Source organism: Hyperolius riggenbachi, chromosome 6, assembly GCF_040937935.1.
Source record: "Hyperolius riggenbachi isolate aHypRig1 chromosome 6, aHypRig1.pri, whole genome shotgun sequence".
Lineage (NCBI taxonomy): Eukaryota > Metazoa > Chordata > Amphibia > Anura > Hyperoliidae > Hyperolius > Hyperolius riggenbachi.
The window spans coordinates 341,656,505-341,681,847 of record NC_090651.1 but is presented as its reverse complement, the minus strand read 5'-3'; the positions used below and the strand labels follow the sequence as shown (position 1 = coordinate 341,681,847).

General features: G+C 43.8%; 1 protein-coding gene across 2 annotated transcripts in view; it reads left to right on the top strand.

Moving 5' to 3' along the window:
* Nucleotides 1-1,199: 1,199 nt before the first annotated feature.
* The window catches only part of LOC137522954 (uncharacterized), a 156,007-nt gene continuing 131,863 nt past the window's right edge, over nucleotides 1,200-25,343 (top strand). Inside the window, exons 1-2 of one of the 2 annotated variants that reach the window (XM_068243116.1) lie at nucleotides 1,200-1,243; nucleotides 4,784-4,915. In XM_068243116.1, the coding sequence (XP_068099217.1) occupies nucleotides 4,870-4,915 (46 nt within the window). In that variant the 5' untranslated portion in view covers nucleotides 1,200-1,243; nucleotides 4,784-4,869. The remainder of the gene's footprint in view (nucleotides 1,244-4,783; nucleotides 4,916-25,343) is intronic. The other variant, XM_068243114.1, reaches the window with a different exon arrangement.

Sequence of the window (25,343 nt, the reverse complement as noted above, 5' to 3'; positions counted from 1 at the left end):
ATGTGGAGCAATACACAAGAATGAGACAGATGTAATCAAAAACAGGCTGAGGTCATACACAGTAAATGAGATGGCTGTGGTACAGTGGGTTAGGCAAATCGGAGTCAGTATCAGGCTAGGGTCATACACGTTAGGTCAGATGACTGCGGTACAAAGGGCTAGATGAGAGAGTGGTCAGTAAGGCTAAAGTCATATCTAAGTCAGTCCAGTAGTCACATTGAAATACAATATTTCAGTAATGAAAGTCGCATTGAAATACAATAGTAAGTTTATCACAGAGTGACAAAGTGCCCAGCAAAACCAGCGTAGTAATTGCTGTCACGTGCAGTGAAAGAAGACTGCAGCAGGGGGGGGGTTTAAATATTATTATTATTATTATTATTATTATTATTTATTGTATTTATAAAGCGCCAACATATTACGCAGCGCTGGACAATAAATATATACAATGATACAAGGATGACATACATAGGGTTATACACATAGAACAAAGTTATACATGCAAATTGTACAAAATACATGATCATGCAATGTGGGCTGGTTAGGTAGGCCCAGTAATACAAGTACAGGCTGTCATAGGACAGGAGCACACGATCCTGTAGATTACACTAGGGAGTTGAGGACCCTGCCAGAGGCTTGCAATCTAAAGGGAGGGGTGGAAACACTAGGTGGGGCTGAGCATTCCTCTGCTACCAGCAGAAAGGAGCAAAGACCAAGCCTCCAGAAGAAAACCACCAATGCAGCCTACAGAAATGAGCTGACCCTAAAACCTTCTCCAGGTAGTGTGGCAGCCGACATGCCTGTCAGCTGATGCTAATTACTCAAAGGCACGTCTGAAAGTATAAGAACCTCCCAGAGATGCGCGCGTTCATCTGGGGAGAGCGGAGGAACGCTCAGCCACGTCTACAGGGGAGCCGGGGATGCCGCTGGAAGAGGAAGCTCCATTTCCGAAACTGGCTGTGGCCTCGCTGGAGCCACTGAAAGGTAAGATCTTTACACTGGGAACTTTAGATCCAGGAGGTCTCAATCGGGAATATGATCTGGGATTTTGCATTTATTCTTGTTGACATAGCGTCATTAGGTATTGTTCTTTTTTGCCTGTGCATTTTCTTACTCTTGTTTTTGTTTATTCATGTACTCTACTTATGTATATTTATGACATTACTAATATGGTTTTATTGCTTCTGTTTTTGTTTTTTAGATATGCCTGGGTTGTGGCATGACTGAGCTGGTGATGGGTGATGTATGAGATCATTTGCCTGTGACCATCAATTCGTTTTTGCAAAAACCTTTCTCGTTTTTTTATGCAATTGTTTATTATTTATGCTGCATGCTTTGTTTTGTTACTCGGGACCTTTGGGCCCAGTGGGTGACGCTCTTTAGTTTTGTGTATTACAATGTTGTTTTACGTTTTTGTTCCCTGAGGGCCCAGTCTTTTTAGAGTGTTAGGCCCTCAGGTTTTGGGGTAGTCATCTGAGAGGATACAGCATCTTTTTCAATCCCTGTGTGGCCTGGTTTATGTGGGTGCCACCCCCTGGGCCCTGGTTCCTATGGGGAATGCTTAGTAGATATCATTGTGGACGTTTATCCGCATTGTTACTGTTTTTGTTGCCGGGGTTACCGCCGATCCCAGGGGGACGTCACTTCCGGTTTAACCGGAAGTGAGTCCTCCAGTGGAACGCATTGTGGTTCCTTATTGAACTGGCGAGCGGCTTTTTGTTCTCGTGGCCCTCCCCCTATGACGTGGCACTGTCTGATATGCTTTTGATTGGTAGCAAACCAGGAAGTGTTGCTGGCGCAGTTTTCTTTTGAACACATGCAGTCTTTTGCTCGTGAAATGGGCGGGTGTATTAGAGCGAAGTATATTTTTTCACAGGTGAAAGGTAAATGGTCTGATTGTTGATTTACATGTTATCTTGCATGTTCCCCATTAGGTCCGCCATTAATCCCGCCCAGTTGGACACAGATCGTTGTTTTTAGTGGTGGTGGGTTATTTAAAGGCATTTCACTGGTGTGTGTATTATGGCTATTACAACTTGAAAAAGGGCAAGGCCCGAAACAGCGTCTGTTGTTGTGTTAGCCAATTTTTGATGCAATAAAAGAGCTTAATTACTATCTGCTGGAGTGCTGCCGATCACTATTTGGATTTCTAAATCTGCGTTAGTTGCTCGGCAAGAGGTTAAACATGTACAGTAGAGCACAATCCAATTAATTTGCTCTCCTACGTTTTCTCCTGGGTGATATTTTAACCTTATCATAAAATGCCCTTTAAAGAGAAACCGTAACCAAGAATTGAACTTCATCCCAATCAGAAGCTGATACCCCCTTTTACATGAGAAATCTATTCATTTTCACAAACAGACCATCAGGGGGATCTGTATGGCTGATATTGTGGTGAAACCCCTCCCACAGGAAACTGCGAGGACCATGGTCCTTGCAGTTTCCTGTCTGTGAACCTTGTTACATTGTGGGAAATAGCTGATTACAGCTGTTTCCAACTGCCAAAAAGCAAGCAACAGCTACCACCACTAACATCACATGCCAGTGGTAAAAATGTCACCATGAGAAAAATGTCAGAATGTAAATCATGGAGAGGAAAGCTTTTACAATTGGCAAACACTAACTAAATCATTTATACATAATTATTGTAAAAGTGAAGCACTTTTTTATTACATTATTTTCACTGGAGTTGCTCTTTAAAGGGACTCCGAGCTCTGAAAAAAAAGGAAAGTTGTACTCACCGGGGGCTTTTTCCAGCCCAGTGCTGGTCGGGAGGTCCCACGCCGGCGTCCTGGCTCCTCTCCTTCTCCCCGCTCCGGAATGGCTGGCAGGCCGCAGCCCGGGCGACACTCTCCCGAGTGTCGGGCTGCTTCTTCCGCATATGACGCGGATTACGTCACACGCCAGCCGCCTCGCGTCATCACGCCGGCCGGCGTGAAAGTACTGCGCATGCGAGAGTGTCGCCCGGGCTGCGGCCTGCCAGCCATTCCGGAGCGGGGAGAAGGAGAGGAGCCAGGACGCCGGCGTGGGACCTCCCGACCAGCACTGGGCTGGAAAAAGCCCCTGGTGAGTACAACTTTCCTTTTTTTTCAGAGCTCGGAGTCCCTTTAAGCCACAAGCAAGCAAGAAAAACATTTTTTAATAGTACTGTTTCACTTACTTTTTGGTACTTTTTCAATTGCAGAGTGCTAAAAAAATTATTTAAACAGAAGATAAAAAAATCTAGGAGAAAACTTAGGAGAAAAAGTGAATTAGATTGGGCCCATACTGTGCATCGCTCAATAACTGTTCAAACGGTAGCAGGAAAAAAGTGTGCTGCGGCTAGTAAACGAAAAGGGCATCGCCATAGACTCTAATGCATTTTTGGTAAATATGGCACTCAAAGCGGAAAAAAAGGGCAGCCAATAAATACGGTTAACAACATTAGAACATTAAACATTTTGAAATATGCTATAATTTTAGAAACTTGCAACATTATAGTTTGTGTCATGTTATTTTATTTGTATGTACAGATTTTATGTTATCAAATATATCGTTGCTATCTGTGTAAGGGTGTTTCTGCAGGGAGAGTGGATAGGTTTAGGCACTACTGGGGCTGTGGTTAGGCACCGCTGGGGGGTTAGGGTTACGCATAACCAGCCAAGAGTTTTGTGTGAAAGTAGGATTACGTTGAGCTGTATTGTTAAATTCTTTTCATTTTCATGTCCCATCTGTTTTAAAATGGTATTTATCGTTAACAAATTTAGTTAACAATGTTTATCGTTAATGAGATTTCGTTATCCACCGGCGCTAATTTGTTATCCAGCCAGGCCCTTTTTTCCGGATGCCCTTTTTTTCATGCACCCGTTCAAACACTGTCATGCCCTCACTAATTACCTGGTTGAACTCAATGGGCTTGATTCACAAAAGAGTGGAGTTTTCGCACGAAACGATAACGTTTTCGCAAACGCAAAAACGTTATCGTTTCGCGCGAAAATCCGCGATCGCGCACAATGCGAAAATTCGCGCGAAAACGGCCGTGCTAACAGTTAGCACTCTTTTGTGAATCAAGCCCATTGGATGTATGTCTTTTTTTCTGTTTCAAAATGTTTATTGAAAATGTAAACATAACAAAGATAGAACTGTTGCAGAACATCTACATATCATATCAATGACAATCACAACCGCGTACACATAATGAAGAGGATAAAAAAAAAAAAGAGAATACAAATTTAAATAAATAGAAAAAAATGAAATTTTTTATATTATTCTAATGGTGCATCGTGTCAAGTTAACATAAAATCAGAGACTAAGAGAAAAAGAAGGGGGGAGGGAGGAAGAAAATGGTCTTTTATCAACCTAACCATGTAACTCATGCTCTTAGGGGTATACAGAGTGCAATTCATAATGACCAAAATACCGCTAGTTACTAGTTACACATTTGCATGATATATAGCTAGTCATACCGTTTTCAGCTCTCCATTATAGAGAGCAAGACCATATGGAAATGTTCTCCAGGGAAGCCAGGGCTTATAAATCTATCATCATATGTGCAAATTCTAACAAAAGCAGTCTTCCTATTGTTCACTGTCAGCTTCATCAGAACCACGGCAACATAGATGCCAAATTTAAACAAATGTAGCATGCAGAAACATCCATAAATGTACACACACACAATGTACTATTGTCTGTATTTATGAAAACTGTATCCATTACATGCCATTTTCATTTTGAGTATCCTACATCTGACATCAGCTGTTTTGTTTCACACCCCTATTTCTTTTCCTTGTGACTTCTGACGAAGACCAGTCCAGAGTGAGATCTGAGTGTGATCCGAGTGGAAGAACACATTGCTTACCAGTACAAGCAGGTGGAGGATTATTTGCTGCCATGTATCTTCTCCAGCTGTGTCTTCTACTGTCTTCTGTTGCAAGAAGTAAGTATTTCAATATGTAAGATAAAGTGTGGTCAGTGCGGCATTCACTATAGTTAAAGGTGGAAGATGGCAAAAAATTGTAAAATGTAAAATATGTGCAAACATATACAAATAAGAAGTACGTTTTTTTCCAGAGTAAAATGAGCCATACATTACTTTTCTCCTATGTCGCTGCCACTTACAGTAGGAAGTAGAAATCTGACAGAAGCGACAGGTTTTGGACTAGTCCATCTCTTCCTGGGGGATTCTCAGGTATTTATTTTCAAAAGCACTTAGTGAATGGCAATTGCTCTGTCCAACTGCCAAAAAACTGTGTAGCGAGCAGGGAAGCTGACCAGCATCATTGTTTTAAATACTTTTTAGGGAATATCTTTATAAATAATAAAAGCCTTGCTGAGAATCCCTTATGAAGAGATGGACTAGCCCAACACCTGTCACTTCTGTCAGATTTCTACTACCTACTATAAGTGTCTATGTTTGCACATATTTTAAATTTTACAATTTTTCGCCATAGTGCCCCTTTAAAGGTGAAGGAGATAAAGGTTGGAAGCGATCTTACCAGTTATAGGCGCTGCCTCCGCTCTCTTTGCTGAAGTGGCTCATTAGTGTGCTCCAACCATGTGGGCAGAAGGAAGGCAGAACATGCAATACACAGAAGCAGAATGTGGACACCATCTAAAATAAAAATATTGTTTATTGTAGTGTCAATCCAGCAAAAAAAAATCCAGCTTAAAGTGTAGCAGGTTCAGGCCGGATCAGTCTGGGCTATTGCACATACACAGTAGTCCAGACTGACGCAACTGAGCCAATTACCGGGACTGATCGCGGCTGAACGGCAGACTGCGAAACGGTGGGGAGGGAGTCACACGTGCTTATGGGGCCGGAGGAAGCTCCGGGTGAGTATAAAGTCTTTTGCATCCCTCAGCTCTGGTTTTCTTTTAAAGTGGTATTGTCACCATAAAAATCAAATTTTAACAGTAACTGGTCTGAGTGTATTAAGTGATAAAGATGCTAATCCTGCATTTAAAACTCGCAAAACCTTTTCTGCTCTTTCGGTTTGGAGTTATCACATACTTTAGGAGCACTGGCCCTTTAGTAGTGAAGTTGAATGCTTGGGATTCTTTTTATCTATAATATATTCATCCTCTTCTATTTATTTGCCTGCCTAGCTTCTTATCTGAAACACCTCTGCTCACTTGTGTTTACAAGCAAGGCTGAGGTGACTGGAGGAGAAAGGGGGAAAAAAAAACAGTGCAGTTCCTAGTTTACACCTCAGTGGCAGTGTCTGAAGACTCTGGGAGGAGGGCAGCTAAAGAATACACAAAGAGCAAGAGAAGGAAGTGGGGAAAACCAGAGTCAGGGAGGATATGATGTCAGCATTAGCTTGGCAAAATTGCCACTGCCTAGAATAGGATTTTCTGCTTTTCCTTTATGAAATTTACAGAAATCATTATATGGACAGCACAATACATCTGTTATGTAAGTAGAAGTAGTATTTATCTACTTATATATGTATTTTTGTTTCTAGGTTTGCATGGGTGTCATTTGTTCTTTAACCAGACAGCTCTACAGTTACCAACAGCAGTATGTGCTTGTGTCACTGTGCCTTTAACATCCATGCAGAGATGGGCCACTAAGATGACTGGCCTGTCATTCTAGTGCCCCACCATACATCACTGCACCAATGTTAATATCACAGTGTTTTTATTTCATTTAACCCTTTATGGAAATGGTTAAGGGGGGGGAGGGTACTTTGTACCGCTATACTCATTTATTCTGGGGGGTGGACATCTGACGTTCCCTTCTTAAAGGGGACTCCCAGATGCCACCATGAACCCCCCCAGGGAGTTATTGCCCCCACCTCATCCTGAGGCACTGGAGGATTGGACAAAGGTTTGGGGGAAAGAGGAAGGCTTGGCCACTCCTCTCCCCCAGAGCCCCCCATACCATGGACCATGCAGGCTAGTATAGCTCAGGGTGCAAAGCCCCAGTCGGCCAGGGCTCAGAATTCTGGCTATCCAAGTCTGCATGTGGTTAAATATGCTGGGTAGGGGGACCCCACGCCATTTTATTTTAATTCCCACACTCTGCACATAAAAATAAAACAATTAAAAAATAGGAAAATAATATTTTTCCCATGATCTTTTTAACATATCCTGCAAATATGGTGTTTCTACCATGTAAGGGGGCTTTGCTGTTAACCTCTAAAGTCGGCAGGTTTTGTTTCATTAAAGATCTATCAATTACTGTACCACATTTAAAAGTCCACTTTTTTCTTTGAAATTTTAAAATTGATTTACTCAAAAAGTATAAGGTCTTTTTGAAAAAAAAAATCCCCTTGCTCCCACTTTTCTTCTCAATGGTGTTTCTAGCATTTAAGGGGGCTTTGCTATTAAAGGGGCACTACAGCGAAAAACTAAAATTTTAAATATGTGCAAACATACACAAATAAGAAGTACATTTTCCCAGAGTAAAATGAGCCATAAATTACTTTTCTCCTATGCTGCTGTCACTTACAGTAGGTAGTAGAAATCTGACAGAAGTGACAGGTTTTGGACTAGTCCATCTTTTATAGGGGATTCTCAGGGATATATTTATTTTCAAAAGCACTTAGGGCCCTTTTCCACTAGCAATCGCTAGCGTTCACGCTGAACGCTAGCGATTGCTGAATCGCAATTACCGCCGATTCCCCGACGTTCGCGGCCGCGATTTTGCTATGCTATGCACTGCATAGCAAAATCGCGGCAAAAGTCGCTCCGCGGCGCGATCGCGATCAAGTAAAAAACGAATCGCGGTAGTGGAAATTACCTACCGCGATTCCTATGTTAAAAAGCAAACCGTAGCGATTGTAAAATCGCTAGCGGTTTGCGTTTTTGCGATTCAGCCAGCGCAAACGCGCTGGTGGAAAAGGGCCCTAAGTGAATGGCAGTTGCTCTGTCCAACTGCCAAAAAACTGTGTAGGGAGCAGGGAAGCTGTCCAGCATCATTGTTTAAATCCTTTTTCGGGAATATCTTTATAAAGAATAAAAACCTTGTTGATAATCCCCTATGAAGAGATGGACTAGTCCAAAACCTGTCACTTCTGTCAGATTTCTACTGCCTACTATAAGTGACAGCATTATAGGAGAAAAGTAATTTATGGCTCATTTTACTCTGGAAAAAATGTACTTCTTATTTGTATATGTTTGCACATATTTTAAATTTTACAGTTTTTCGCTGTAGTGCCCCTTTAACCACTAAAGTCAGTGGGCATTTAATTTTTCCATGGTCAGAAGGAGAAATTAAAAATTGAAATGAAAACAATATGGTCTTTTTTGAGAAAAAAAACAAAACTTTTTCCTCTTGTAGTCACTGTCTCCCTCCACATACCCTGAAAATTCAGTGCTTCTAGCATGTAAGGGGGCTTTGTTATTAACCACTAAAGTCAGTGGCCATTTGCCTGCCTTTAAAGTCTATAGAGCCCACTGCGAACATTCTGTTCGCATACTTTTATGAAAATTTGCGTTCAATGTTTGCGAACAGAAAATTAGATGTTTGCTACATCTCTAATGATCCAGTTAAAAAAAAATCCTGGGTGAGCAGATTCCACATGATTGATAAGTTTAACCAGGAAGATTCTGTGCAAAGTATTAAGGTGTTGTTGCAATCCATATATATGTTACGGCCAGAACCTGAAGTCTGGCCACTTCGGGTTCTGGCCAGTCAAAACACGAAGTGGCCGTTCACGTGCGACCAGTGTTAGAAATGAAAAGGATTCGGCTCCCGGCGGCATTAAATAAATGACTTCCCCCCGGCGGCAATGTAACAGATTAAGCCGCCTCTTCCGGTCTGCCTACTCCCCACCCCCAGCTTTTTGGGGGTTATATTTTTTTAAGTAAGTACTTTATTTTTTATGCATTTTAATTGGAAAAATAAGGGGAAAAAATGAAAAAAAAAACACATTATTTCTCAGTTTCTGCAATTATAGTTTTAAAATAAACTGTGCTGTTATAGATAAACCCACGCATTTAATTTGTCTGTTTGTTCTGGTTATCACATTTCAATCATGTCCCTAGTACAATGTACGGTGACAATATTTTGCTTGGAAATAAAGGTGTATTTTTTTCAATTTTGTGTTTTTGGTTTTCTCACGGTACACTACCAGTAATTACAAGCTCTTATTTGCAAATATAACAGTAACACACCCTCATGAAATACATATTCGAGAAGCTGAGTCCCTAAGGTAACTATTTAGGTATTCTCTTTTCAATTCTGTCACTTTTTTTTTTTTAACAGGTGTTTTATTTTGGTTCAGAGTATAGGAAAATAACAATTGTATTGCTTTTGATTCACTTTGGCAATGAAAAAAAAAAATGACATATGCTCTCAAAGACCACAAAATCAAGTCCCTTGTCGCAGCTCTGCTCCCAGTACATACATACACACACAGCCATATTATTTTACTACCAGAGAGCACATGCTATATGGAGGAACATAAATGACATGCTGAACATAAGATATAGTATTCACTGTGACTTTGGCAAAACATTCTGAATGTCACTGATTGATACTGTTATTACAGTCAGACAACAAGCTCTCAATGAGGCAGCAACAGTCAGACATCAATCTCCACGCCACTGTGTTGTAAATGTAATCAGATGCCATAAGGTCATTAGCCTGTGTGATAAGAATCTAGGAATAGAGATGACCTGAACGGTTCGCCGGCGTACGGTTCCAGGCGAACTTCGGTGGTTCGCGTCCGCCAGCGAACGCAAACTTTTCCGGAAGTTCGATTCACCCCATAATGCTCTATTAGGGTCAACTTTGACCCTCTACATCACAGTCAGCAGGCCCAGGAGAGCCAATCAGGCTACACTCACCCCTGGAGCCCCCCCCCTGTATATAAGGCACAGAGCGCCGGCCATTACGCTCACTCGTGGGCCTGCAATAGTGAGAGTAGGGCAAGCTGCTGCAGACTGTCTCTCTTAGGGAAAGATTAGTTAGGCTCTTGGCTTTTTATCTTGCTCCTGGCTTAATCTTATTGCTATAACTAGCTGATTGCCCGGCGTTGACCGGGTATGTATTTGGCTGGTGTAGGCTCTGCATACCTTTTCAACCCTAACACACAATTACTCAATGACCAAGTTTGTGAGCTTTGCAGTCTTTGGTATCAATTTGCATTGAAATGAAAAAATCGGATTGGCTGTTTGTGGCTCCACACCCTTTTCTGAATTTGATCCCCAGTCACCAAATAACCAACTGTACCAGGTTTGAGGCCTGTGCCATTAACAGTGCAAGAATGGTAGCAATTAAATATCCCCTGTTGAAAAGCAAAAGGTGGAGCCTCCCACTTTTCTGAATATTAATCCCAGTCACCCAGTGACCAACTGTGCAAAGTTTAAAAACCCTGCCATTAACAGTGTAAGAATGGCTGCAGTTTACATTTTCCCAGTGAAGTTTGTATTTGTCTCCACCCACTGATGACCCGGTGTTGCCCGGGTATGTATTTGACTGGTGTTGGCTCCACCCACTTTCTAACCACAAACACTTAATGACCAAGTTTGTGAGCTTTGGGGTCCTTGGCATCAATAATTTGTATATTCCCATAGAAATTAAACAAATCAGATAGGCTGTTTGTAGCTCTGCCCCTCTCCAGCATTTGAACCCCAGTCACCCAATGACCAACTGTAGCAGGTTTGAGGCATCTGCTATTAACAGTGTTAAAATGGCAGCAATTTAAATATTCCACTTAAAAATCAACAGGTGAATTTTGATTGGCTATTATAGGCCCCACCCACTTCCCTGAATATTAATCTGAGTCATTCAGTGACCATCTGGGCAAAGTTTGGGAACCCTGCCATAAACAGTGTAAGAAGGGCTGCAGTTAAAACTTTCCCAGTAAAATTTGGTTTTAGCTCCGCCCACTTTTTGGAACCTGGACACTAAGTCACTACTCAATGACCAAGTTTGTGAGCTCTGGGGTCCTTGGCATCAATAATTTGTATTTTCCCATGAAATGAAACAAATCTGATTCACTGTTTGTGGCTCTGTCCCCTTTTCTGAATTTGAACCCCAGTGACCCAATGACCAACTGTACCAGGTTTGAGGCTTGTGCCATTAGTGCAAGAATGGCAGCAATTTTAATATTCTCCTTGAAAAGTTACATGTGATTTTTGATTGGGATTTTTAGGCTCCACCCACTTTTCTGAATATTAATCCCAGTCACCCAGTAACCAGCTATGCTAAGTTTGAGAACAGTAAAGAAGGGCTGCAGTTTACAATTTCCCAGAAAAATCTGTTTTTAACTCCACCCACTTTTTGTAACTTGGACACACAGTCACTACTCAATGACCAAGTTTGTGAGCTTTTGGGTTCATGGCATCAAAATTGTGCTAATGGAAGCAGTTTATCCAGCAAAGAAATCTGGCTGTTTTTGGCTCCGCACCTTTACTGAATTTGAACCCCAGACACTTAAAGACCGACTGTAGCAGGTTTGAGGCCTCTGCTATTAACAGTGTGAGAATGGCTGCAGTTTCAATATTCACCTTGAAAATCAATAGGTGAATTTTGATTGGCTCTTGTAGGCTCCAGCTACTTTTCCGAAAATTAATCCTAGACACCCAGTGACCAACTGTGTGAAGTTTGAGAACCCTGCCATTAACAGTGTAAGAAAATCTGCAGTTTCCATTTTCCCATGTAAAAAGTTAGTTGTTTTTGGTTCAGTCCACTATTTCTAATCTTGACATACAGTCACTTATTGACCAAGTTTATGAGCTTTGGGGTCCTTGGCATCAATAAGTTGCATTTTATCATTCAAATTAAACAAATCTGATTGGCTGTTTTTGACCCGCTCCCTTCAGAATTTAAACCCCAGTCTCCCAGTGACTGACTGTAGCAGATTTTAGGCCTCTGCCATTAAGAGTGCATGAATGGCAGCAATGTAAATATTCCCCTTGGAAATCAAAAGGTGACTTTTGATTGGCTGCTGTAGGCTCCACCCACTTTTCTGAATATTAGTCCCAGTCACGCAGTGGCCAACTGTGTCACGTTTGAGAACCCTGCCAATAACAGAATGGCTGAAGTCAATCTAACAAATCTGATTGGCTGTTTGTGGCTCCATCCCTTTAGCGAATTTTGACCCCAGTCACCCAATGACTGACTTTATCAGGTTTGAGGCCTCTGCCACTAACAGTGTGAGAATGGCAGCAATGTGAAAAATTCCCCTTGAAAATCAATAGGTACATTTTGATTGGCTGTTGTAGGCTCCACCCACATTTCTGAATATTCATCCCAGTCACCCAGTGGCCAATTGTGTAAAGTTTGGGAACCCTGGCATATTAAAAATTTAGTTGTTGGCACCACCCACTTTTTCTAACCTTGACATACAGTCACTCAAGTTTATCAGCTTTGGGGTCCTTGGTATCAATACTTTGTATATTCCCATTGAAAAATAAACAATTCTGGCTGTTTGTGGCTCCGCCCTCTTTCTGAATTTGGACCCTAGTCACCCAGTGACCAAATGTACCAGGTTTGAGGAATATGCTTTTAACAGTATAAGAGAATGGTAGCAGATGAACTATTCCCTTTGAAAATAAAAAGGTGAATTTTTATTGGCTGTTGTAGGCTCCACCCACCTTCCAAAATCTCAATCTCTGTCACCCAATGACCAACTGTGCAAAGTTTGAGAACCCTGCCATTAACGGTGTAAGAATGGCTGCAGTTTATATTTTCCCAGTAAAAGTTGTTTTGGCTCCGCTCACTTTTTGTAACCTTGACACACAGTCACTCAATGACCAAATTTGTGAGCTTTCAGGTTCCTGGCATAAAAAATGTGTGAATGGAAGCAGTTTATCCACCAAGGAAATCTGATTGGCTGTATGTGGCCCCGCCCCTTTAGTGAATTTGGACCCCAGTCACCCAATGACCGCTATAGCAACTTTGAAGCCTCTGGCATTAAAAGTGTAAGAATAGCAGCAGTTTAAATATTCCCCTTGAAAATCAATAAGTGAATTTTGATTGGCTGTTGTAGGCTCCACCTATTTTCTTGAATCTTAATCGCATTCACCCAGTGACCAAGTGTGCCAAGTTTGAGAACCCTGTGATTAACAGTCTAAGAATGGCTGCAGTTTACATTTTCCCATTTAAAATGAACGGCTGAAATTTGATTGGCTGTTTTATGCTCCACCCACTTTTCCAGAATTTGTAACCTCGGTCACCAAGTGACCAACTGTTCCCTGATGACGATGCAAGGCCGAAACCGGTAGGAACTGGAGACTGGGCAACTTATACGAGATCGTTTTTTGGATTTTAAATGTGTACTGGGTTACACTATAAGCTTTTAACTACTAAGGGTCCCTGTCAAAAGGACCCTGGAAGTAAGTCATTGTATATGTGATGTAGATTCAGCTTCTAATAAATGTTTATGTGATTCTTGGATGGAGAAGTAACCTTTCTCAATTTATTTCTGGTGATGGTCACTGTGGAAATATGCTTTTGAGCACTGTGGGGTTACTGCAGATGCCGATTTGAGTACCAAGCGCTGTGGATTTGTATGCACTTTTTTCTTGGAACCGATTGTGGATGTGGTTTATCCTGAGCAGCTGGTGGAACATACACATGAGATAAAGTTTGGATCAGCGCCTGTATATACTACAAAATAAGTGACCAACTGTGCCATGTGTGGGGACTCTGGCTTGATTACTGTGAGAATGGCAGCCTTTTACATTTTTTCCATTGACTTGAATGGGTGAAATCTGATTTGCTGTTTGTAGCTCCGCCCATATGTGCAGGGGGGACCCGAGACCTCCAGAACACACACACCACACACACCACACACCACACACACACCACACACACACCACACACACTACACACACACACGCATCACACACACACACACACTTTTATATATATATATATACTAGCTGATTGCCCGGCGTTGCCCGGGTATGTATTTGGCTAGTGTTGGCTCCGCCCACTTTTTCTAACCCTAACACACAATTACTCAATGACCAAGTTTGTGAGCTTTGCGGTCTTTGGAAACAATAATTTGCATTGAAATGAAAAAAATCTGATTGGCTGTTTGTGGCTCCACCCCTTTTCTGAATTTGAACCCCAGTCACCCAATGACCAACTGTAGCAGGTTTGAGGCCTGTGCCATTAACAGTGCAAGAATGGCAGCAATTAAATATTCCCCTTGAGAAGCAATAGGTGAAGTTTGATTCACTTTTGTAGGCTCCACCCACTTTTCTGAATATTTAACCCAGTCACCCAGTGACCAACTGTGCAAAGTTTGAGAACCCTACCATTAACAGTGTAAGTATGGCTGCAGTTTACATTTTCCCAGTGAAATTTGCATTTGTCTCCACCCACTAATGACGTGGAACTGCCTGTGTATGTATTTGACCGGTTTTGGCTCCGCCCACTTTTTCTAACCCTAATGCACGAACACTCAATGACCAAGTTTGTGAACTTCGGGGTCTTTGGCATCAATAATTTGTATATTCCCATAGAAATTAAACAAATCAGATTGGCTGTCTGTGGCTGCACTCCTCTCCAACATTTGAACCCCAGTCACCCAATGACCAACTATAGCAGGTTTGAGGCATCTGCTACAGCCCCGTTTCTATGGGTGTGTGATACGTGCAATCGCCCGGGGTGCTTTATTGTGCGGCAGGAGGGGGGGCGCCGGAGCGGGGGAACGGACATAATAGTTATAACTCACCTTCTTCATCCGTTCCCCGCAGTTTCAATATCTTTCCTCTCCCGGCGTCCGTCGCCTGGTAACAGCGCCCCCTGTGATGACATACCGCATGTCATCACAGGAAGCACTGTGACTAATGAGATAGATGCCGGGAAAGGAAGGACATTGAAGCAGCGCGGGTTTGGCGGAAGCAGGTGAGTTATTACTATTATGTTCGCTCCCCCCGCTCCTGCGCCCAACTCATACCGCCCATACCAACTAACCTAAACTGTGGGAACCTACCTAACTAACCTAAACTGCAGGAACCTACCTATTTATCCTACACTGCAGGAACCTACCTACCTAACTAACCTAAACTGCGGGAACCTACCTAACTAACCTATACTGCGGGAACCTACCTAACTAACCTATACTGCGGGAACCTACCTAACTAACCTATACTGCGGGAACCTACCTAACTAACCTATACTGCGGGAACCTACCTAGCCAAGCTATACTGTAGGAACCTACCTAACTATCCTATACTGCGGGAACCTACCTAACTAACCTATACTGCGGGAACCTACCTAACTAACCTATACTGCGGGAACCTACCTAACTAACCTATACTGCGAGAACCTACCTAGCCAAGCTATACTGTGGGAACCTACCTAACTATCCTATACTGCGGGAACTTACCTAACTAACCTATACTGCGGGAACCTACCTAACTAACCTATACTGCGGGAACCTACCTAGCCAAGCTATACTGCGGGAACCTACCTAACTATCCTAAACTGCAGGAACCTACCTATCTAACCCATACTGGGGGGACCTACCTATCTAACCTATACTGGGGGAACCTACCTATTGAACCTATACTGGGGGAACCTACCGATCTAACCCATACTGGGGGAACCTACCTATCGAACCTATACTGCGGGAACCTACCTATCTAACCTATACTGCGGGCACCTACCTATCTAAACTATACTGGGGGCACCTACCTATCTAACCCACACTGGTGGCAACTATACGGGCTACCCTATACTGGAGGCACCAACGTAGATAACCTATAAAGCAGGCACCTACCTATCTAACCTACACTGGGGGCAACTATGCAGGCTACCCTATACTGGAGGCACCTACGTAGCTAACCTGTTCAACCTGTACTGCGGGCACCTATGCCTGGCTCCATGGGGGTGGGGTGGGGGGCGATTTTTACACCCTCGCCCTGGGTGAAATTTAGCCTAGAAACTGCTCTGATCTGCTAATACCAGTGTAAAAATGGCAGCAATTTAAATATTCCTTTTGAAAATCAACAGGTGAATTTTGACTATTTTGGCTATTTTGGCTATTATAGGCTCCACCCACTTCCCTGAATATTAATCTCAGTCACCCAGTGACCATCTTGGCAAAGTTTGAGATCCCTGCCATTAACAGTGAAGAAGGGCTGCAGTTTACATTTTCCCATTGAAATTTGTTTTTGGCTCCGCCCACTTTTTGTAAACTGGACACACAGTCACTCAATGACCATGTTTGTGAGCTTTGGGTCCTTGGCATCAATAATTTGTATTTTCCCAGTGAAATGAAACATCTGATTGGCTGTTTGTGGCTCTATCACAGGCATGGGCAAACTTGGCCCTCCAGCTGTTAAGGAACTACAAATCCCACAATGCATTTGCCTTTATGAGTCATGACTGTGGCTGTCAGACTCCTGCAATGCATTGTGGGACTTGTAGTTCCTCAACAGCTGGAGGGCCAAGTTTGCCCATGCCTCCTCTATCCCCTTTTCTGAATTTGAACCCCAGTGACCCAATGATCAACTGTACCAGGTTTGAGGCTTGTGCCATTAACAGTGCAAGAATGGCAGCAATTTTAATATTCCCTTTGAAAATCAACAGGTGAATTTTGATTGTTTTTTTTAGGCTCCACCCACTTTTCTGTATAATAATCTGTGCCATTAACAGTGCAAGAATGGCAGCAATGTAAATATTCCCCTTGAAAATCAAAAGATGAATTTTGATTGGCTGCTGTACACTCCACCCACTTTCCTAAATATTAATCCTAGTCACCCAGTGGCCAACTGTGTCAAGTTTGAGAACCCTGCCAATAACAGAATGGCTGAAATCAATCTAACAAATCTGATTGGCTGTTTGTGGCTCCACCGCCTTTAGTGAATTTGGTCCCCAGTCACCCAATTACTGACTGTATCAGGTTTGAGGCCTCTGCCATTAACAGTGTAAGAATGGTAGCAATGTAAATATTCCCCATGAAAATCAATAGCTGAATTTTGATTGGCTGTTGTAGGCTCCACCCACATTTCTGAATAATAATCCCAGGCACCCAGTGGCCAATTGTATCAAGTTTGGGAACCCTGCCATGTAAAAAATTAAGTTTCTGGCACCGCCCACTTTTTGTAACCTTGACATATAGTCACTCAATTACCAAGTTTATCAGCTTTGGGATCCTTGGTATCAATACTTTGTATATCTGATTGGCTGTTTGTGGCTCCGCCCCTTTCTGAATTTGAACCCCAGTCACCCAGTGCCCAGCTGTACCAGGTTTGAGGCATCTGCTATTAACAGTATAAGAATGGTTGCAGTTTAAATATTCCCTTTGACAATCAAAAGTTGAATTTTGATTGGCTGTTGTAGGCTCTACCCACTTCCCAAAATCTTAATCACATTCACTCAATGACCAACTGTGCAAAGTTTGACAACCCTGCCATTAACAGTGTAAGAATGGCTGCAGTTTATATTTTCCCAGTAAAATGTGTTTTTGGCTCCACCCACTTTGTGTAACCTTGTCACACAGTCACTCAATGACCAATTTTGTGAGCTTTCAGGTTCCTGGCATCAAAATTGTGTGAATGGAAGCAGTTTATCCAGCAAAGAAATCTGATTGGCTGTTTGTGGCCCCGCCCCTTTAGTGAATTTGGACCCCAGTCACCTAATGACTGACTGCAGCAAGTCTGAAGCCTCTGCCATAAACAGTGTGAGAATGGCAGCAGTTTAAATATTCCCCTTTAAACGCAATAGGTGAATTTTGATTGGCTGTTGTAGGCTCCACCCACTTTCCAAAATCTTAATCTTATTCACCCAGTGGCGAAGTGTGGCAAGTTTGAGAACCCTGCGATTAACAGTGTAAGAATGGCTGCATTTTTTCCCATTTAAAAGGAATGGCTGAATTTTGATTGGCTGTTTTATGCTCCACCCGCTTTTCCTGGATTTGTAACCTCGGTCACCAAGTGACCAACTGTGCCAAGTGTGGGGACTCTGGCTTGATTACTGTGAGAATGGCAGCCTTTTACATTTTTTCCATTGACTTGAATGGGTGGAATCTGATTTGCTGTTTGTAGCTCCGCCCAGGTGGGCAGGGGGGCCGCGAGACCCCCAGAACCTATCATCCCAGGTAGTAAGGAACCTGTATACCAAGTTTCGTTCAAATCGGTCAAGGGGTTTTCGAGTGATCGCGGCACATACACACACACACACATACACACACACACACACACACACACACATACATCCGATTTTATATATATATATATATATATATATATATATATATATATATATATATATATATATATATATATATATATATATATATATATATATATATATATGTTACGGCCAGAACCCGAAGTGTGGCCACTTCTAGTTCTGGCCGGCCACTTCGGGTTCTGGCCGGCCAATATGCGAAGTGGCCGCAGCGCAGCGGCCAGTGTTAGAAATAGAATGTTTCCTTTTATTATTAATGTCATTTTCCGGCCAAATGTAGCAAAACAGTTAATTTAATGAAATGAAGCTGGCGGCTCCGCCTCCTCTCCTCCGCCCCTGCCTCTCTCTCTCTCTCTCTTTGGGCAGCCGGCGGGGACACGCGTGTCCCCGAGAGTCGTTCGTGGCGCCAGGAAAGCAGAGCGGGGAGGCTGCAGACATTGCTTCTGCCAGCACCCGCTCTGCAGGGACGAACGACAAGCATGTCCCCCGCTGCCAGTATCGGGGAGGAGAGAGAGGCAGGGGCGGAGGAGAGGAGGCGGAGCGGAAGACGGGCGGCTTCATCCTTCTACATTGCCGCCAGCTTCATTTAATTAAATTAACTAACTGTTTTGCTACATTTGACCAGAGACGGCCGGAAAACTACATTAATAATAAAAGGAAACATTCCATTTCTAACATTGGCCGCTGCGCTGCGGCCACTTCGCACATTGGCCGGCCAGAACCCGAAGTGGCCGGCCAGAACTAGAAGTGGTCACACTTCGGGTTCTGGCCGTAACATATATATATATATATAGATAGCACCACACAAAAGTTCTTTTCAGAGCTAAACGTGCTAATTTTTTTTTTCTGCGTGTGTCCTACTGACACTTGTGTTGCATAGACAGCTTTGTAATTCAAAGTGTGTGCCACTGTGCCAGTGCCAGCCCAGGCCAATCACGACCAGACACCTGTGTCAGCTGTACATTGTGTAATACCCATTACTGCACACAGTGAGTTTGGTGTGTCAATGTGAAGCAGTACTCTAATTACACTCCCTTATTGGTGTATACACATGCAAGATGTTTTAAAGAGACTCTGTAACAACAAAAAGATCCCCTGGGGGGTACTCACCTCGGGTGGGGGAAGCCTCCGGATCCTAATGAGGCTTCCCACGCCGTCCTCTGTCCCACGGGGGTCTCGCCGCAGCCCTCCGAACAGCCGGCGACTGTGCCGACTGTCAGTTAAATATTTACCTTTGCTGGCTCCAGCGGGGGCGCTGTGGCGACTTTCGGCACGGAAATAGACGGAAATACCCGATCTCCGTCGGGTCCGCTCTACTGCGCAGGCGCCGGAAACTTGCGCCTGCGCAGTAGTGCAGACCCGACGGTGATCGGGTATTTCCGCCTACTTCGGCGCCGACAGCCATCAGAGCGCCTGCGCAGGAGCCAGGAAGGTAAATATTGCATCACGGCTGTATGGAGGGCTACAGCGAGACCCCCGAGGGACGCAGTACGGCGTGGGAAGCCTCATTAGGATCCTGAGGCTTCCCCCACCCGAGGTGAGTACCCCCCAGGGGCCGTTTTGTCGTTACAGTTCCTCTTTAAAGCACTGGGCTTGAAAACCGCCATGGCCTGCACTCTGGCCATGGTGCGCACCGGTCCAGCACTGCTGTCACTAGGCAAACAGCTGTTTGCGATGCGTTACACAGTGAGTTTGGTGTGTCAGTGTGAAGCAGTACTCTAATTACACTCCCTGATTGATGTATACCCATGCAAGATGTTTGAAAGCACTTTAGGCCTGCAATTTAGCATTCAATGTGATTTCTGCCCTTAAAACGCTGCTTTGCGTCAAATCCAGATTTTTCCCCGGGACTTTTGGCGTCTATCCCACTCCGCCATGCCCCCCTCCAGGTATTAGACACCTTGAAACACCTCTTCCATCACTTTTGTGGCCAGCATAATTTTTTCTAGTCACTGTACAAAAAGACAGACCGGGCACTGTCACTTAGGGCCCTTTTCCACTAGCGCTAGCTGAATCGCAAAACTGCAAACCGCTAGCGATTTTACAATCGCTACGGTTTGCTTTTTAACATAGGAATCGCGGTAGGTCATTTCCACTACCGCGATTCGTTTTTTACTTGATCGCGATCGCGCCGCGGAGCGACTTTTGCCGTGATTTTGCTATGCAGTGCATAGCATAGCAAAATCGCGGCCGCAAACGTCGGGAAAACGGCGGAATTGCGATTCAGCAATCGCTAGCGTTCAGCGCGAACGCTAGCGACTGCTAGTGGAAAAGGGCCCTTAATGCGTTTTATTTCCTCTGTGGCCATACAAATAGCTTATCTTCATGCAGATGATAAAACATATATGCCATACAGTAAAAGAACAGTCAAACCTTGATACTGCTGGTGCTGGAGTGCTGGGGATAGTGGTGACCAGGGAAGATAAAGGACGGCACAACAGCAGTTTCACGCCCGCCTGGCGCTTGCTCACGTGTGTGTCCTGTGTCACACAGGACACACACGTGAGCAAGCGCCAGTCGGGCATGAAACGGCTGTTGTGCCGTCCTTTCTCTTCCCAGGACACACACGTGAGCAAGCGCCAGTCGGGCGTGAAACGGCTGTTGTGCCGTCCTTTCTCTTCCCTGGTCACCACTATCCCCAGCACTCCAGCACCAGCAGTATCAAGGTTTGACTGTTCTTTTACTGTATGGCATATATGTTTTATCATCTGCATGAAGATAAGCTATTTGTATGGCCACAGAGGAAATAAAACGCATTAAGTGACAGTGCCCGGTCTGTCTTTTTGTACAGTGAATTTTTCCAAGTGTCCTTCTGCTAGTCCGTATACCGGCTGCACGTCACTACGTAGTTCCATAAGGCCACCATACAGGCTCTTTCGGAGTGTGAATATGCAATATATACTGATGCAGCGGATTTCCCTTTCCTTTTTCCCTCAAGACTACATTTGAGTGCCGAGTGTAACAATACTCTACAGTGTACGTATATAATTTTTTCTAGTTTTCCAAGTTCTCCTCCCCATTGAAGTCTATTGCGGTTCGCGAAAGTTCGCGCAAATCGAACTTTTGCGGACGTTCGCGAACTGAAAATCGGAGGTTCAGGCCATCTCTATCTAGGAATCCTTTTGGAGTGATTGCTGAAAAGGGAAAGTTTACAACTTTTTTTTTCAAAATGTGACTCCTTTGTGTAATGATCTGCTCAGCTGCCTGTGCAGGCAGGCAGCTTTTTGACCATTGTTTAGGTTTGCATGCTGCAGGACTCTGGAAAGAAGAGCTTCTGTCAGTTTTGCAGCTTGTGCTTGCTGAGGAATTTGCATACGTTGTCATGCAAATTGCCTGGCCCCATTCATTGGAGCTGTGTACTATAAGTACTATGTGTTTCCCACAATGCTTGGCTGGTCATAAGGATTTTGTCCTATGTAACACTCCTGGTGGGGTGTCAGTCTTACTCTCTGTTTGAAGATCAGCTTAGAGTAATTCCTGGAAAACTGCACTAGGCAGGTTTCCTTAGTGCAGTTAGGATTGCTTATCTGTTTGTTTGTTCTGTTGCTATTGTCCTGTCCCAGCGGTGGTCGACAGGAAATGGTTCTGATCTCTGTTCTTGGAGTATAGCTGGTGCAGCGGTTGCTACCAGCTATCTCTTCTGATCTGTCTCACCTGGATCGCACTAGCATCTTGCGCTAGCGCTGTGGATCCTTCTGTTCTGTCTCCTTGGATCATGCTAGCCACTTTCCGCTAGTGCTGTGGATCCTTCTGTTATGCTACTCTGTACCGGGATCGCGCTAGCCACTTTCGCTAGCGCTGTGGATCCTTCTGTTCTGTCTCCTGGGATCGCGCTAGCCACTTTCCGCTAGTGCTGTGGATCCTTCTGTTCTGCTACTCTGTACCTGGATCGCGCTAGCCACTTTCGCTAGTGCTGTGGATCCTATCTCTCGCTTGTCCCTGTTTTCGTGTGTCTGTCTTGTCTGCTACGAACGCTTGCTGGAGGCTCGGTGAGGTAACCGTTAAGCAAGCGCTCGCGTCCTCTGTTACATGTTTGTCTTGTCTTGGTTAGTTAGGCGTGCTTGTCTCTATTGTGCTTATCACGTGGAGACTGCGCACGAACGCGTGCACTGTTGCGAATGAGTGCGGTGTTTGCGTTCAGTTAGCGTTTGTTATTTTCCTTGTTATTCTCATTGTATTATTTGCTGTGCCTTTGCTAACCTCGTATTCTGTTCTGATCTGCCTTGTGTCACGTCTGGCGATCGCGTTCCCATTTCGTATCTGCTGTTGTGTGTGCACTGTTGCAGGTTGGCGACTGGTTTGGTGCACACACATACAACCTGTCCCTTTGCTCGTTCTCATTCGCAATCGCTTCTCTTGCGATTGCGTTCTGCGCTTCGTACAATTCCTGCCTGGCATTTGTGGAGGTACAGAGGATTGGTTCCTCTGCACTCCCCAGCGCCATCTGCCGACAGGAATTGTCCCTCTATGGGTGCGTAGCACCTTTTGCTGGGTGCCTGCAAATATACGCTTGTGGAGGATTTCCGCCGTATCAGCACACGCGTTGTGCACTGATCACGGAGAAAGTTCCACAATCGTTACACTTTGTTTGTAGGGTTGTACATGAAGTCATCAGAATTTTGCAGCAGTGAGAGACAGATGTTTTTTTACGAACCCTAAGGAGCTGGGACAGTATACAAATTCCAAAGTGTGTATGAGTCCTTATCTGTGTTGTGGACACATGAAGTCAATATAACAATGGTGTGAGAGCAGAATACATTTTTCTCTCCATACCCTTAGCTGTCAGTCTCTCAAACTTTCCCCCCCACGGGCCCCCTGTGGCTTCTGGGTCCCCCTGCAGTGGCATCCCTTGCAGGGTCTATTGTTACGCCGCTGCCTTTATACATAATCAGATAGTTTTTTGGGCACACAACACACTGTTAACCATAAGTAGCACCACTGGATTTTTCAAGGCTAGTTTTTGCACCAAAAGTAATACAGTCCTCCTTTCTTAGCAAAGCCCCTGGAGTCTCAGAACATTCAATACAGGTCACAAATGTCACCATTCTGAAAACTAGAGACACAGGCCTACATGCATACAGTCAAAAGTGGCGCCGGGAAAAAATGGCGCACGGTTGCAAACGATAATGTGCTTAAAATGCTATTTAGCGTTTTAATGTAATTTTCTTTCACAGCACACGTTCCCACCACTTGTACTTACTGCTCTGGCCAGCCAGAGTTGATACGGAGATGTAGTGGTTGCACTTCAAGAACGGCGGCCCTTATTGTTACTGTCCTGCGGCTCTCAGACCACAGGCTGCCTGGAGGAGAGACCAGCACCTGTCCGGGAGCAAACTGAGCTGACCGCATTGGTGGGGGTTGACAAACCCCGCACAGCACTGGGAGCCAGGCACACAGGAGAGGAGCGCCGGGGAAGCCGAGGCTGGAGAAGTCCAACACAGAAGAGGATTAGCACGCTGGACGTCCAGTGCACCGGGCTCCGGAGGAGAACGCCTTCCCAGTGGCCACTGCCACCCGGAGCAGAGAGGAGCATCACTTCCCAGCACTGCACCGAACATTTAGAAAAGGATTCAGCTGCACACAGCGCTGTGGAAGAGGCAGTATGGAGGTAGAAGCACAGTCCATGCCCACAGCGCCCGGAGCAGTAAAAATAAAAGCTTTCTGGGGCAGCATTGATAAGCACGGTAAATGTAAATGTAATTTAAATGTTGCACTTCAAAACGGTAAATTACGTTTACTGTGCTTTTTAATGGTGCGCCAGAAAGTTTCCATTGCCCTAAGCGCCATTTTTTCCTGCTTCGTACCCAGATATACATATTGTGTAACATTTGGACTTTGCGTTTTTTTTTCTAAAATTACACCATAACTTTGCAAATGCAATTATTTTACATTTTTTTTCAAGTTTGCACTAAAATAAATTCATATGATATAAAGCCTCAGCCATCAAACACCCCAAAATCTATTCTCTTGCTTGTCACGTTTAAAATGATACCCTATATACATAATCAGATAGCTGTTAACCATGAGCAGCAACAATGGCTTTTTTTTCATCCAAAGTGTCCTTTTTTTTAATCCTGGTACACACTTTCAAGGTCCTAATGACACTTTCTCTTACAGGGCTATGGCCACCGATTGGCCCATGTGGTAAAGCAAGGTGTAAAAGCCAAAGTACACCTAGCAGAGGATGGTTTCGATCTATTGACTGCTGGGTTATGGGCTCAGCACACTTCCACTGCGCCTCTCTGCTGCTGTACAGCAGATGATTTGTTGTAGGAAAAAGTGAGTGAGACCGCTTAGCTGTACGGAAAAATGGGCGTTCCTTTGCCTTCTTTTTTCTGGCCTTTGTCATCATGAAAGGATCATAGAAATATGTGTAGAAATTTGATATATACAGGTTTTGTTTAACCACTTCGCCGCCCGGGTACAGTATATCTATGCTCCTTTGGACTTCAGTTCCCCGCCTGGAGCGTAGATATACGCACCCCCCGCCGTCGCCGTCCGTGCTCCCGCTCGCACGTGCGTTTGTGCACGCCGCCGCCCGCTCGCCCGGAGATCAATGAACGGGAAAATCCATTCCCGTTCTTTGATCTCTGCCCCCGCAATGATCGGCATGCTTCTACGAGAAGCAGCGCGATCATTGTGAGAAAACTCAGTTTCCCAGCCTCCCTTCCTGCAAGCGTCCTTCCGACGCTTGCAGGACGCCTGAAAAAAATGTGACCATCTTGTGGCCAAAAAGTAATACTACACCCAAAACATTTTTTCACATACAAATACATTATTTTAAATATTCATTTTAATTCATTAACTCCCACACTCCCCAATTGTAATCAATTTTTTTTTTTTGTAATATTAAAATAAATTAAAAAAAATTACAATAAAAAAAAAAAAAAACTTAAATAGTTACCTTAGGGACTGAAATCTTTAAATATTTGTATCAAGAGGGTATAACACTGTTAGTTTATAAATTATGGGCTTGTAATTAGGGATAGACACAAAACTGAAAAAAATGCACCTTTATTTGCAAATAAAATATTGGCACCAGACATTGTGATAGGGACATAATTTAAATGGTGTAATAACTGGGACAAATGGGCATATAAGTTACATGGATTTTAATTATAGTAGCATGCATTATTTAAAAACTATAATGGCGGAAAACTGAAAAATAATGTTTTTTTTCCAAATGTTTTCCTATTTTCCCATTAAAACACATTTAGAATAAAATAATTCTTGGCATAGTGTCCCACCTAAAGAAAGCCTA